The following is a 16241-nucleotide window of genomic DNA, read 5'->3' on the forward strand; positions in this document are numbered from 1 at the left end:
TTATAAGCAATCTCATGAAATAAAATACGCTGGCGACAAATTTTACTTTACAGAAGTAATGTGTTTTTATATCATTATTGTTAAAATTCTTGTACTAAATTCTTTTAGTCAGTCGGTTAGACATTTGTAATCAGCAAATATAAATTGTTTTTCAAGATAAGTAACGAGATCATCAAGTAGGTAATATTTTGTATTCTGACGAATTTGCAGGAAAGCGAATTATAATCAAAATCCTACATTATTTGCCAATTCTGAGTTTAAACAAGAATTTTGATATTTGATTGGCTGCATATTGCAATCAAATGTCTTAATATCGGATTAAACAATAATCCTGGATTATTTTTTCGTGCAACTGGCCGTGAATCTCGTATTCAAAATCATTAGGAACGTCACCTACCCATGTTTTCCACCATCCAGTTTTACTCAATCAGAAGCCCCAAGAAGTATATTCGTTGAAATAATGTTTTGCAAAATTTTAAATCAATCAGTGTAAAGAAGGTTGACGTCAACTACAATGACGAATCAAACAAATGTCGCCAGGGTAAATCACAATTTGGCTCATAGCAGATTTTGGGAGGACAAAAATGATTATTTCTTATCAAGAAACGCAAATGCCTTTCGATTAGCTACAGCAAAAACGTTGGTCAAAATTCTTCAAAAAAAATTGCTCCACGCTCTAATTCCATTCTATTTCTTTGATTCTTATTTGTTTGAGGACCATATAAACCAAAAAGAATTACCAATTGTTATTTTAGACTTGTGTCGTAAATTGACTTAGAACATTTTTTCAAAAAACAATAGATATTGATACTACTTACGTTCGCATTAAACCACTTCCGAAGAGGCACTAAAACAGATCAAAAACGCGTGTTATCAATTCTAAATCATACAAGCAACTGTTGATTGACGACTATACCTAATAAAATCGCGGGCAAAACTGGACTACAATAGAATACCACCACCTGTTGTGCAACGTCTAATTTTGATAAACTCGTATCGTGCACATGAGTCACAGGTTGTTAACCAAAAGTGCATTTAACGACTCACGTGTACAATACGTTTCAGAAATAGCCCAAAATGCGCGCCATTATTTACGTACAATTAGAAATAGACTTAGCGCGTTTATACCTATCCCAAGATGATTTACAAATTTGAAATCCACTACGTTTGCCAATTTTTAAAGGCCAAACTGACCTTAAAATATCGTGTGTGACGCATTAGACCATCTCATCGTGGAGAAAGTCAGTTATTTTTACTCTAATAAATTTATATTTGGGAAATGCACTCGGTCGTCAATTTTAATTCAGTGCTCTGTTGATTACCTATGACAAGGGTGATGACAAAGGTCTCCTGGCAGCCTGTCAAAAGATAGATTTTCATTGGAAATGTGTACAACATGTTATGTCAATAGAGGTCCCGTTTAAACTTCCTTTTTCTTCTGTAAGTTACCGTTCCATTTTGTTTAACTAGGTCACATTATTTAGGTATACCTACCAACTTATCACGTATTATATGAAAACTCAAGTTTGTCAAGAATTACGTGCATGAGCTTTTCTAAGGACGTGGAATCTCAAATATGAACCTAACGAGAAGTTATACTTACTCTACTTCCCTTTCTAAGAGAAATTTCAATAAAGTTAAACTTGTTTTATGCCTCATGATATAACTAAATGCATAACTATCTCAGGTTCTCTTTCCTTTATGGGTAAATCTCAAAGTTAAGCAGCAACCTTATCAAAATATGGTTTCAAGCTGCTTTTATGAAAATGTTTCTACTTTTACTAATTGCTGCGCACCAGCGCACTATCGATCGATTAACAAAATATTCTTCACCTGATCCTTTCAACATTTTGAGAATATGACTACTAAAGTCGTAGAAAGGAACAGCGCCATTTTCAAATTTTTTGACGTTTCACTGCTTTTCTTTAGTGCCCTGTACCTATATGGCTCTGTTGACTTGAATTTCAAAAAGATTTCCAAATCAACAATACTGACGTGATGCTACATGCGAATGATTTAAAATTTGATCGCCCTTCTACAGGGTATTTTAAAATTAATCATCAAATTTTACAACTCTATTTTTTTGCACTTTCAAATGTGTAGTATCGTTGAACAATCAATGGTTTGTAACATAAATTCGTTTTCGTCTGAGAAATCTGGATAATCTAGTACAAGTGGAGTTATTAATGAATTTCTTAAATAATCAAAGGATTGCTGACACTCATTGGACCACTTAAAATGAGAATACTTTCGACATAATTTGTTTAATGGCAGCGCTATGCTTGCAAAATTTGGTACCTACTTATTTCCGGTAATAGGTAGTTAGCGAATGCAACAAACCTTTTTACTTCGTTTGAATTCTTTGGAATGGGATATTCCTGTAGTCTTTTAATTTTTGCTGGACCGGGTAAAATACCATTTGCGGATATTAGTCCGGGGAATTAGGGACTGAAAATGGGCCATTTCCTGCAAAACGAGCAGTAGTTACAATTTTTTTGCATGTCATGTAGGAGAATGATGGTTAAGAATCCAAGTTTTCGACCTCCCACCCCTTGTGCTTCCCCCGTACCACCCCTAAAACCAAAGAAAATTGGTTGGTTTTTTAGTTTTTCAATCATATCTTTTTATAGGTTCACTTTACACAAAAATATTGATATTAGAAATTGTAGAACATCAAATTTTACATAAATTTGTCATTTACTTTTTCTTTCGTAAATTTTTTATTACAAAAGATACAGAGTTTCAACGTTGTTTTTATTTTGAAGATTCCGAAATTTCTATGTATGTACATATTTTAACGAAATTGTATGTTATCTAATTTGTATTAGGTAGGTGCTGTTGTCGCACTTTCCGTATTTGTTTCTTCTGCAAAATAAGAATAATTCTTTCTACCTCATCCTTGATGATAACTGAAACCTCGACCTCTGGTTACACGACCTACATTATTACCTCTTCCGCGTGAGTAATGGTTCTCAGCATTTTTATTATTGTATTCAGAGTTATTTCTATAGAACTGATTTTGATTGTTTCTATTAGGGAATGCAATACCGGGATTGCAGGATCCCGAAATACCGGGATCCCGCAGCATTTTTGCGAGATTAATCCCGCACATAAATGGAGCGGGATCCCGCGGGATTTGCGGGACTGAGGAATTTGTCGACCAAGGGGACGACTCTGTTTACTTTGTTAATGAAACTGATAACGGCGAATTATTTTATAAATAATTGTTAAACTTTTTTCGTTAAAAATGTACTATGATTTTTGAGGCACTTTAGAAGACTTTTTGTGCTTTACAGGTAAGGTTTTTTTGAGTTCTAAGTTAGGCCTAAGGCACTTTTTTGTTAAATATTGTGATAATTAGTTTTATTTTAATACAGAAGTTAACCGCACAGAATTGCTTATTTGCCAATTTATTTAAAGTTTTGCGAGATCCCGCAAATACCGGGGATCCCGCGGGATTAACATCTAACAATCCCGCAAATACCGGGATTGAGATTTTGCTGCGGGATTGCATTCCCTACTAGAAACCAATTTCGAAAGAAAATTCGAAGGGCTGTAACTTTTGAACTAGTAGCCCAATCTGGGAACTGTTTGAAATTATGGATTCTACAGGCCACATTCTATAAGAAAAATTGTTTTCGGGTCGATCTGAGACAATTTTTGTTGAGGGCCTCAAAAAAAGGCAGTGTATAACCTTCCTTTTTTACCAAAAATCGACTACACCAAAATTTCTCGAGAAAACACTTTTTCTTATCAATTTTGGTGCGTAGAATCCAAAACCATTCGTACTTTTTCGATCAGACTTCTCAATCAAAAGTTATAGACTAGAAACCAATTTCCAAAGAAAATTCAAAATGCTGTAACTTTTGAACTAGTAGCCTAATCTTGGAACTGTTTGAAATTATGGATTCTACAGGCCACATTCTATAAGAAAAAATTTTTCCGGGTCGATCCGAGACAATTTTGTTTGAGGGCCCCAAAAAAAGGCAGTGTATAACCTTCCTTTTTGTCCAAAAATCGACTGCACCAAAATTTCTCGGGAAAACACTTTTTCTTATTAATTTTGGTGCGTAGAATCCAAAACAATTCGTAATTTTTCGATCAGACTTCTCAATCAAAAGTTATAGACTAGAAACCAATTTCGAAAGAAAATTCAAAGGGCTGTAACTGTTGAACTAGTAGCCCAATCTTGGAACTGTTTGAAATTATGGATTCTACAGGCCACATTCTATAAGAAAATTTTTTTCCGGGTCGATCTGAGACAATTTTTTTTTCGGGCCTCAAAAAAAAGGCAGTGTATAACCTTCCTTTTTTACCAAAAATCGACTGCACCAAAATTTCTCGGGAAAACACTTTTTCTTATTAATTTTGGTGCGTAGAATCCAAAATAATTCGTACTTTTTCGATCAGACTTCTCAATCAAAAGTTATAGACTAGAAACCAATTTCGAAAGAAAATTCAAAGGGCTGTAACTTTTGAACTAGTAGGCCAATCTTGGAACTGTTTGAAATTATGGATTCTACAGGCCCCATTCTATAAGAAAATGTTTTTTCCAGGTCGATCTGAGACAATTTTTTTGCGGGCCTCAAAAAAAGGCAGTGTATAACCTTCCCTTTATACCAAAAATCGACTGCACCAAAATTTCTGGAGAAAACACTTTTTCTTATTAATTTTGGTGCTTAGAATCCAAAACAATTCGTACTTTTTCGATCAGACTTCTCAATCAAAAGTTATAGACTAGAAACCAATTTCGAAAGAAAATTCAAAGGGCAGTAACTTTTGAACTAGTAGCCCAATCTTGGAACTGTTTGAAATTATGGATTCTACAGGCCACATTCTATAAGAAAAATTTTTTTCCGGGTCGATCTGAGACAATTTTTTTTAGGGCCTCAAAAAAAGGCAGTGTACAACCTTCCTTTTTTACCAAAAATCGACTGCACCAAAATTTCTCGGGAAAACACTTTTTCTTATTAATTTTGGTGCGTAGAATCCAAAACAATTCGTACTTTTTTGATCAGACTTTTCAATCAAAAGTTATAGACTAGAAACCAATTTCGAAAAAAATTCAAAGGGCTGTAACTTTTGAACTAGTAGCCCAATCTTGGAACTGTTTGAAATTATGAATTCTACAGGCCACATTCTATAAGAGAATTTTTTTCCGGGTCGATCTGAGACAATTTTTTTAGGGCCTCAAAAAACTGCAGTGTATAACCTTCCTTTTTTTACCAAAAAACCGTGTGTCCCTTAAGATATGCAACCAATCTTATCTACTTGCAGGTTGGTGTTCATTGATTGCAGGTGAACGGCATATTAGATGATTCATAGAGTAAGCTTGATCCGGGTGCCAGCGCATTGCGAATTAGGGGGCAACGAACTGCGGCTCGCCAAGGTATAGTGGGGGTCTTCGTGGGAACCGAGTCTACCCTAGGAATTGCTTCTTCCGTTGTCAGAATGGTCAGGGTTAAATAGTGGGTGACCATGAAGTCCAGGTAGCTCAGTGGCAACAGGCTACCGGAAACACACAGTCTAGGGCCTTTTTGAAAAGGCCCCTTGGTAAATGTAAGCTTCTAAGGGTCGGTTTTTCTTTGGTTTTATACATGTACATTTGACCCCGTGGTTGGCGCCGCCACATGGTCGAAATTTGTTTCCTACGAGTGGCAGTCCTGCCTCGAAAATTCCACCCAATGGAGCGCAACGTTCGATTCTCCCGCCGAACGTGTGGACGCGGTGCTTTGCCAGCCGAACTAATGTTTTGGTCTTACACTATGAACTCTTCCCTTCTCCAAGGTGCTGGTTTTGTCTTCTCTGTGCAGTGCCGCCCGCGTGCCACAAATTAATGAAAAAATGAAAACTGATGGGAGTCGCCATCAAGAAAAAGGTAAATATAAATAATACAGCAAAATAGACATATTCTTGAGGAAGTGATACAATTTTTGCCGAGTCTTGTTTCACAATCTGGCATGCAGTCGATCTTCCCGGATTATTTCTTCTAACATTCGCAGTTTCATTGCTAAGACTGAACCTCAAACTTTACCGTATCTTTTGTCTTCACTTGCACAGAACTTCCTACCGCTACGATTAATTGGAAAGTAAATTTTTTGCTACTTTCTGTTCCATTAATTATAAAGCGGGATGTTGTTTCACTTTCCTGCTTTTGACTTCCCGTTGCTACCGCTAATTAATTTGTGCTTTGGTGCTTGCGTTCTCGTTAGGGCAACCGCTACCGTAATTCTGCTTTCAAATCCCCCCCTGAACTCTGGAGACCGTTTCTCAGACACGTTGTCACAGTATCCGTTCACCAACATTGTTATCAGTATCCCTTGGTGGCGCTCGAATCCGTACGCCCGTCCTGTTTCGTCGAAAGTATACTTAATTAAATTTAAACTAATTACACTGTTTAATTTTAATAGGTCACCTATTACGTACGAGCTACCGAAGTTCGTCACAATATCGCTTGTTCTTTGGGCAAGTTCACGGAAGCGTAACACACCCTCAGCGCAAGAAATAAAGAACTATTCAAAGATGGAACTACAATGACGTCACGAACACGTCACAAGAAGTATTGTAATTTTTTCAAATGTAAATTAATTCGTTTTGAAAGGAATTGTAATTGCAAATTGTAGTCTGATGAATTAGGAGTCGAATTGTGAATCCGTATTTGGTAGGGCTTGCACAGCTCTGCAAAGTAATAGCCGACCTGCGTAGCTCAGAAGAGCTTACGTTAGAAGCTCTAACTTTGGCTACAAGGGTCCTGGGTTCGAATCCCAGGTAAGGCATGACTGACTGTTTGTGATTGTATAGTGGGTTGAGTGGGAAGAGTAGCAAATTGCTAACACTCCGCCCACTATAAAATAAAGGCAATAAAAAAAAAATAATAAGGCAATAATATACTCACCATGTATCAAAGCAGAGGACCCTATTATTGTGTGTCAATCTTGATCTAAATACGTAACACTATTTGTGCACAGATCTTCAAACATTGTAGCAGATAGTGTATTAAGTAAAAATGACAATCTATTCAATTATCCATAGGTACTATAGGTACAAGAACAAATAAATGCAATCCCATTATTAACAAAAGGCACATAAAGCAAAACACCATCTAAATTTCTAAGGATTCCATTAAATTTAACAATAAAATTGTATTCATCCTGTGTAATAATTCCACACGTCAAAGAGTAAAGATCCGTCTAATAGTTAGTTTTAACAAGCATCTACAATCAAAATAGATTTTGTGGAAATAGTATTGTATTGGCACAATTTACAGTTTTTAATTTGACTAAAATCTAAAGTAACGATTTACAATTGCTCCATCCAACCTACCAATAAAAACTTCATTACACTGAAGGCCCAAAATAACAATGCAGTGTTGTGCGACTCGGCTTTTTGTCATTTTGGGCTAAACCTATTTAATGTGTCGTTAAATAAAAAAATACTGACAAGGCAAGTGGGCAACACATGAGAGAACTTACATCGGATCTCGACGATTAAACTTCAACAATTATGAGCAGAATCGATGTCTTTAAAAACTATAGGCTTAGTACAGTCACGTGCTAATGCTAGCAGTCATTAGTTCCACAATTGGCTTAAACATGTAAATAAAACAATGGGGATAAATAAAGATGTGGTTAAAATACTATAAGCTAACATCAATTTAGAATTGAAGTACAAGATGGCAGTGTTAACTCTAAAAGATTAACAAATTTGATTTGATTAATAAGACATGGCTATGCATGAAGTAATTTGACAAAAACAGTGTATTTTTTAATATAAGTCTGTGTGAAGTTGGTACTTTCCAAAGTTCGATTGTGCTAACAAAAACATCTTAGTCCTTCCCGTGCTGTGCGGGTTGAGTGCAATTTTCCTGAAAAATGAAGAGCCAACTTCACACCCACCCACTAAGACAGTTAACATTAAGACAAACCAATTCCTCAATTTTGCACTACGAAAACCAGTGATTCAACAAATGCAACTGCCAGAAGAACAGTGTCCAATTGCAACCTCCCCCTGCCCGTAGGGATAATACTTAATTTTAGTTAAAATCGCCACTATCAGTAGCGTACAACATTTCGAGCAACAAATTCGTGAATAACATTAAAGAATAATTTGTACAATAGATATTTATATACTTTTTGGCTTTTTGAAGCATAACCTAATGATCACTGAACCCATGACGCAGGCACCCAGGTTGGTTCCGTTTCGACGCGATTAGCAGCAGCAACTAGTTGAGTGAACGCGACGGCCAAATCTTCGTTAACAATAACATCGTCGAAGAAGTGACCGTATAAAAATTCTATGCGAGCCGCGGCCTTAATTATATCATCAAATTCTTCATCCTGAAAACAAATACGGTAGTAATTCATACAAACATCCGCCGAAAGATCACTAACTGTAAAACCTCTGGAATTGTTTACGTCAAACGTAGAACGAGCGTGTAGAGCATTTCTAGTTTCCTTTAACGCCTCCAGAGGGGGCGGCTTGATATAAATGATATAAGGTTTTAAGGTAGGTATTCGTAACATTTTCAATGCTTGATAGTGGGGACTTAGTATGCAAACGTGATTGGTGTTGATTAAAGCTTTGACGCTCTCCGATGACGTCCCGTACAAATTCCCCTTATATTCGCCGAACTCTATGAATCGCGTCGCTTCGATATCCTCCTCCATCTTCTCACGTGTCACGAAATGATATTCTTTCCCGTTTACTTCACCTGGTTTCATTGCGCGCGACGTATCTAAATTGCACATTAAAAACTGGCAAGGAATTGGCGGTGTTGCTTACATGGAATGGGCGTTTTGTATTTATCCGGATTGGTAACGATGAGTCGCCGCTTTAGCTCGTTTCGACCAACACCAGGGGCGCCGATCAAAACTAAGGGACGATAAAGACCCGGTCGGGGATACAATTTCGCCACTTCTTCGTAGGTCGCGATTTGTTCCCGATCAAAATCATCGTTTTCAGCTGTTTCATACATAATCTTTTTAGTTTTAGGTTTAGATGCACAACGGGGGGATTTCGGGGACTGACTGCAGGATAAAACAGGCAAAGCTGAAACAGAGCAAAGACCTATGGCCGAAGCGGCCTTCGTTACTAAATTTTACTGACAGTGAAAAAGATGCAGCTTCTCGCTTCTTTGAAACGTACAAGGCCACATGCAAAGCGAGGGTTTTAGAAAACAGAAGTGGGCAAACCTACCATTGTCGCTTTCCGTTTGGGACTGAGTGCGGTCGTGGATGATTCTTCTCTCTTGAAGTGCGCGACTGGGTATCAGACCCGCTCGCATATTGCGATCACCCTCCTTACGTGCTTGCCACCTGGTGTTAAAGTACCACACATTATCAGTACTTTTATAAAAAGTGCGCGGGAAAAAATAATGCACACATAGACAACCTAACTAAACAAATGTATTACCAGTAAGCGTCATCCTGGCAAACGATGTGCAAAACATCGCCCTTCACAAAGTCAAGGCCCGCTTCCTTGCACGGAATATAGGGGTCGCCAAACGCGCTATAGTCGAAATGCGCGCGCACTCTCACTTTACTCTCCCTCACGTTGCCCTTACCATCGGCCGGTATTAACTTAAACGTAATTGTTCCCTCGGAATTTTGCTGAAAAAGTCGACTATAGGATAAGGAAATGGCCCAACGGGTTAAATACCAAAATACTCAAGACGTCGGTAGGCGTCTTTCCCTCGACGTTAATCGAATTGACTTCTACGACCTCGTCGCCTACGTGTATTAAACCGGAACGATCGGCGGCGCCTCCATGCATTACCCTAGCTATCACAATTTTTCCGGTTTCCTCGTCCGTCTTTATGGTGGCTCCCTGCGTTTGTAGTTATTCAAAAGACGAAACAACAAAAAAAGATGAAAATGATATAGAAAATGAAGCCTATAGGTGTGGAATTAGCCATAGATTCCAGACATAAATTTTCAATTGAGGGGATTGCTGAAAATGTAGTCGCTTGGATCTGTACGAATTCTGTTCATCCAAAAGAATTTTCACTTTTGATTTTCAAGATCTTATTGGGTTTATGCATGTACAAATGCACAAATGAAAAAATAATCGGAAATGCAATAACAGGAGGATGATTGCTGAATGGTCAGTGTCGGACTGGCCAGGCGGGATACCGGGAAATTTCTCGGTGGGCCCCTCCGATTCGTCTTGGGTGGGCCCCGGGCCGGGACGGGCTCCTCCGCATAAACAAAAGATAATGTGGAACGTATATATAAAAATTTTAAATTTTAAAAGAGCAGGAAATCATATCATTCTGACAAGATTTTAAAAACAGGAACTTGGGATAGACGAATCTAATTTGTAAGAGGTGTCCCCTAATAAATCTATAAGTTTCTGTGACCCTGATACAATTTTTTAAAGGAATTTTTATGATGGAAGCGAAAGCTTGTGTCGGTTCAATTCTGACAAAAATTTTAAGAGAAACTTGTGACAGAAAGACATAATTTGTGAGGGATGTCTCCTATTAAATTTCTCAAGTTTCTGCGATCCTGATGCCGTTTATTAAAAGACATTTTTATCAGGACCACGAAAGCATATCAATCTGATAACATTTTCAAAAGAGGAACTTGGGACAGACGAATCTAATTTGGGAGAGGTGTTCCTTAATAAATCTATGTTTCTGTGATCCTGATACAATTTTTTAAAAGAATTGTTATAATGGAAGCGAAAGCTTGGTTCTGTCCTTTTCTGATAAAAATTTTAAAAGAGAAACTTGGGACAGAAAGACACTTGTGAAGGGTGTCTCCTATTAAATTTCTCAAGTTTATGTGATCCTGATACAATGTTTTAAAGAAATTTTTATGATGGAAGCGAGAAGTATCCGTCTAATTCTGATTCTGAAAATTTTTAAGAGAAACTTGCGACAGAAAAGCCTATTTTGTAAGGAGTGTCTCCTATTACATTGTATACGATTCTGTGATCCTGATACAATGTTTTAAAGGATATCTTTATCAGGAAAGCAAAAGTATGTATATACAATTATCAGAAGAGAAATTTAGGGCGGAAGAATGTAATTTATGCGAGGTGTCTATTATTAAATTTCTTAAGTTTCTGTGATCCTGATACCGTTTTTTTTAAAGAAATTGGTCACGACCATGAAAGCATATCATTCTGATAACATTTTCAAAAGAGGAACTTGGGACAGACGAATCTAATTTGTGAGATGTGTCTCCTAATAAATTTATAAGTTTCTGTGACCCTGATACAATTTTTTAAAGGAATTTTTATGATGGAAGCGAAAGCTTGTGTCTGTTCAATTCTGACAAAAATTTTAAAAGAGAAACTTGGGACAGAAAGACATCATTTGTGAGAGATGTCTCCTATTAAATTTCTCAAGTTTCTACGATCCTGATACCGTTTTTAAAAAAATTTTTTATCAGAACCACGAAAGCATATCATTCTGATAACATTTTCAAAAGAGGAACTTGGGACAGACGAATCTAATTCGGGAGAGGTGTCCCTTAATAAATGTATGTTGCTGTGATCCTCATACAATTTTTTAAAAGAATTGTTATAATGGAAGCGGAAGCTTGGTTCTGTCCGATTCTGATAAAAATTTTAAAAGAGAAACTTGGGATAGAAAGACATAATATGTGAGGGGTGTCCCCTATTAAATTTCTCAAGTTTCTGTGATCCTGATACAATTTTTTAAAGGAATTTTTATGATGGAAGCGAGAAGTATCCGTCTGATTCTGATTCTGAAAATTTTTAAGAGAAACTTTCGACAGAAAAGGCTATTTTGTAAGGAGTGTCTCCTATTACATTGTATACGTTTCTGTGATCCTGATACAATGTTTTAAAGGATATCTTTATCAGGAAAGCAAAAGTATGTATATACAATTATCAGAAGAGAAATTTAGGGCGGAAGAATGTAATTTATGCGAGGTGTATATTATTAAATTTCTTAAGTTTCTGTGATCCTGATACCGTTTTTTTTAAAGAAATTGGTCACGACCATGAAAGCATATCATTCTGATAACATTTTCAAAAGAGGAACTTGGGACAGACGAATCTAATTTGTGAGATGTGTCTCCTAATAAATTTATAAGTATCTGTGATCCTCATACAATTTTTTAAAAGAATTTAATGATGGACGCGAAAGCTTGGTTCGGTCCGATTGTGATAAAAATTTTAAAAGAGAAACGTGGCACAGAAAGACATAAGTTGTGAGGAGGCGTTTCCTTCGACTTGTTTTTCTCCTGAAATGTTCTTATGGAATGCGTGGGTTTTTTGTACGCCACTGATGGTCAGAAATATTTTAGAAACACGGCGACGGTAATTGTGTATAATTTTGATCCAGGATTTTTTTTGGTATTTTTTTATGGTAAATGAGATATCATCTGAAAGATCTTAGATGCTACACCCTATATACTTACAAGTTCTTCACTATATTTGGCCCCCCCCCCCCCAATCTCATTTTCTATTCTATTAAGTTTTGAAAAATAAGTTTAATACCTACATAGTTAGTTGTTTGGACTATAAATGTTATTCAAGTTTGGTAATATCATAGTCCATGGTAATATTATAAATATATACAGGGTGATCCAAAAGAGGAAGGGGGGGGGGAGGTGTCTGGAAGATGTGTGGTGTGCTGGAGGCTATTCCATACTCCTGGTAACACTTTTCCCTACAAAACATCTAGCCCTCGGGACTCTCATGGTACCTTTTAGGAAAAAATCCCTAGATAATCTTCTCCCAAGAAGTATTGCAGAGAACATACCACCGGGGTCTGGGGGTATGCAATACCCCCCAGCAAAAAAGGGGAAAATTATGCTAAAAAAAGGCAAGGTTTTATACCCACGCACCAAAAGAGGTCTCGATAATTACTTTCCCTATAACTCACAGTACTTTCTGGAAATGGTAATAGGGTGTGTGTGCTTATTTTTTTGCCGTTTTTTGGAAAATAATAATCATAACCAATCATACCTACTCTTATCTTTAACCAAAAAAAATGGAGAAATTCGTTATTTAATATTTAGAAAACTAATGGAATCGAGCATGCTGTGTGCTGTCAGGATGTACAGGGTGGCCAACTAAGAATGCGAGGTATTGTATCTGTGAATCTATCCATCGTAGAGGCTTGCAGTAAAAAATGTATTACTAAAACGGCCACGAGCAAAACCTGGAAAATATTTTTAAGTTTCTGAAATGGCCGCTAGGCGTAAATGCAATCTGGAATCTAAAAAAGTGATGTTTCTGTGAATTCCGCTATATCAACCTAACAAAAAAATGTCCGGTCTTTGAAGTTGACGATAATCTGAACAATTTTTGTTTGACAATTTTTCCTGTATATCTAAAAATGAAGTGGTGGGGGGTATTCAAAGGTTTCCGTAAAGAACACCCTGTATTTTCGAAACGGCAGAGCCGATTTAAACAAACTCGGGTTAATTGAAAGGAGTTATTCTTCGGCTACGATGGACAGGTTCCCAGATACAGTACCTCGCATTCTTATTTGGCCGTGTACCACCACACGTCCTGACAGCACATAGCATGCTAGAGTTCATTAAATATCGAATAACAAATTTCGTAATTTCTTGTATTATCAACCAATATGCATATTTTATGTTGGCCTACAGCAAATTGATTGCCCTTTGCAACGATCTTTAAAAAAATATACAGGCGGTTTAGGCGGAAATAATACCAGAAATTAAATAGATCATGATTTCACATACAGAATTATATTCAACCATTTTTTTAAATCTCGCCAAATAAACGAGATGTTCCGACCCTCTTATCTTGAACACACTGTATATTAGCTTCAAATTTTTGATATGCCATGTTTCTACCATCAGGCATTTTTATTGATTGATATCGGCCGCCATAGATACCATGGATACAATTTTAAAAAATCTCCATGAATCCATGGCCTACTATTTAAAAACCTTAAAAAATAAGGTTATTTTTGGGTAATCCCTAAAATTTAAATAAAAATATAGGTCATTACGCATCCATGTAGGCTAATCTAAAAAACGGTGGTTTAAAATTTTGTTGTGCGCCACTGGATTCTACGTAAAAATATCTAAAATAGGCAATTTTTGCCTTTTCTCTATCTTACATGGGTATGGATAAAATCCCAAACAGTCAAACTTATTATTTTTTTGTTATTTGCGCCATTTTTAATTAACTACATGCGAAATTAGATCACTCACTAGTAGGCGGGGGACACTTTGTGACCCAAAAGCCCAATATTCAAATGAGTATAACTGTTGTTTTAAAAGTGATTTTAAAAAACTATTCAACAATTTTGTTCCTTAACTCGTCAAGTATATGCACAACGAATTTCGTGGAATTCTCACCATTTACGTTGTCCGGCCAAGAATTGCAGTAGAATTTTTTTTTCGAAATTTCAAAAATCAATTTCAGATTCGTGATTTTCATGCACATTTCACCAATTCTTTGGGGGTGGCTCCCAAACAAAAGACGTTGGACCTTCGGTTTATTCGGAAAAAATGCCTGTTTTGATCCCCTCTCCCACCCAATTTTTTTTTACATACTTATACCTATATAACACTGTGTGTTGTGTTACAAATTTGAATGATGCGGGCTAGGTTGTTGTAGTGTGGTAGATGCCCAACTACCACCAAAAGGGTCTTAATTAAGGGATTAATTCTCCCCCAATTTAAAATCTAGAAGAAAATCTACGGCCAACTTCACACAGTGTGTTGTTCGAATGAGCAGTCTGTAACGAATAGATACTTACAACAATAGGCTCAGCATTTTGAGCGCCCGCCTTTGCAAACAAAAAAAGGACAAAGAAACTGCATGAGCATTTTCGATTATACCACAAACTTTACGCTACAGAAATCTCAAAACCGGCACTTACCAACGGTTCGTTACTCTTAACCAGCTGTACGATTTTAATCGTCTCTTCGTCCTCGTCGACCTCGACCGGTATTTCGGGCAGATGAGGATAGTAATCCTTTTGGGCGATGGCATCGTGAGCGCACAACAAGCCCTACAGTTGTGATTACTTTACACGCTTATTGAAAGGGTCGATATTCGTTACCTGAACGTGCGGTCGCTGCAGTAAATAAAATAGTTCTTTGCAATCTTCGGATAGGGGCGTCTTAGGTGCTAAGACTTCCAGTACATCAAACATAACGTGCATCGAAGTCGATAACATAGGAAAAAATTTATCACTAGCCCCATTGCTAATTATCTTATTGTGAACGTTCACTAACGCGTGTAATTCTTTAGACTGAAGTAGATTGCTCAAAAATCCCAATTCTTCTTCAGTTGAAGGCAATTCTTTAGCTTGTTGGAGAGATGTTAACAAACGAGATAAGGCTGTTGACAATTTACAAATTCGTATTAGTAAAGTGGTGGATCAAGTGAGAAAAGAACACAAAGTGCACTCTCAAGCATTGGGAATTACGCAAAGCCATAACGAAAACACAGATGCCAATGGAAATTTTCTGCAAACTACAACAACGACAAGGGGGCAACTTCTCTCACCTGGATCCCATTTCTCCTTAGTTCCGTTAGCCATAACCTCAGCTATATTTCTAATGAACACAATTGTGATTTTAGATTTAGAATAAAACTATGCAGAGCTTGGAACAAGTCAGCATTTTTATAAATAACACATCTTTATGCAAGCAAGCATTTTTCCACTGCAGTGGAAAGAAACTTTATATTCGCCTTATTTATCTTACGTAATGTGAATGAAGATGGAATCTTACAAATAGGAAAGGTGATCTAATTAAAACGAAAAATACAAACCTCATGTACTGATAGCAAAATTAATCCTAGTAGTGACATATTTAATAAAATAATGATAATCAATCGACCACTTTGCTAACCGATTGACAGTTCATCGTGATTAATAAAACATTTGAAATGCGCATGTGCACATAAAGCCAGGTTGTCAAATTGATTTCAGCCTGCCTGCACATACAGGGTGTCCTTTCAGACAAAAACACATTCGCGAATCAGATTATCACTAGCTAGAGGCGCTGGTGTAATTTACAAATGGCGTATATAGGTGGTAGCGGTTTGCAAACATTGGGTTATTCATGCAGGTTTTTAACTAATTTGAAAGAGAATTGAGTTTATCTTGCCGTTTTTGAGACTTGAAAATAATAACCCCTTAATCCTATCCTACCTGAAAGGTCTTAAATGTAATGTAATTACACTGATAACAGTGATGGAAAATTATTCAAAGCCGAGAATATTGCTCTTTAATTAAGCTGTATAATTACATTAATTGCAAATGAAATGTTTGC

At 36.8% G+C, this 16241-nt stretch overlaps 2 protein-coding genes across 5 annotated transcripts in view; both read right to left on the minus strand.

Moving 5' to 3' along the window:
- The window catches only part of LOC116174652, a 31260-nt gene extending 30173 nt beyond the window's left edge, over positions 1–1087 (minus strand). Inside the window, exons 1-2 of the mRNA XM_031492593.1 lie at positions 917–1087; positions 819–847 (exon numbers count right to left, since the gene is read on the minus strand). The gene's annotated coding sequence lies outside the window, so the exon portion shown is untranslated. The remainder of the gene's footprint in view (positions 1–818; positions 848–916) is intronic.
- A 6016-nt stretch (positions 1088–7103) lies between these two features.
- On the minus strand, positions 7104–15853 carry LOC116173535 (MAGUK p55 subfamily member 7). 4 transcript variants are annotated; one of them, XM_031491051.1, is made up of 11 exons: positions 15739–15839; positions 15472–15521; positions 15023–15303; positions 14840–14971; positions 14717–14746; positions 9658–9825; positions 9412–9608; positions 9196–9314; positions 8782–9066; positions 8391–8734; positions 7104–8336 (listed from the first exon to the last, which is right to left on the minus strand). In XM_031491051.1, exons 1-11 carry the CDS (start codon positions 15741–15743, stop codon positions 8160–8162), a joined length of 1788 nt encoding a protein of 595 aa, XP_031346911.1. In that variant the 5' UTR covers positions 15744–15839; the 3' UTR covers positions 7104–8159. The 4 variants fall into 4 exon arrangements, with proteins under 4 accessions (XP_031346911.1, XP_031346914.1, XP_031346912.1 ...); XM_031491053.1 differs by having other exon boundaries at positions 8160–8336; positions 8782–8961; XM_031491054.1 differs by lacking the exon at positions 15472–15521 and having other exon boundaries at positions 15739–15853.
- Between the last annotated feature and the right edge of the window lie 388 nt (positions 15854–16241).

This window comes from Photinus pyralis, unplaced genomic scaffold (genome assembly GCF_008802855.1).
Source record: "Photinus pyralis isolate 1611_PpyrPB1 unplaced genomic scaffold, Ppyr1.3 Ppyr1.4_LG6, whole genome shotgun sequence".
NCBI classification, from domain to species: domain Eukaryota; kingdom Metazoa; phylum Arthropoda; class Insecta; order Coleoptera; family Lampyridae; genus Photinus; species Photinus pyralis.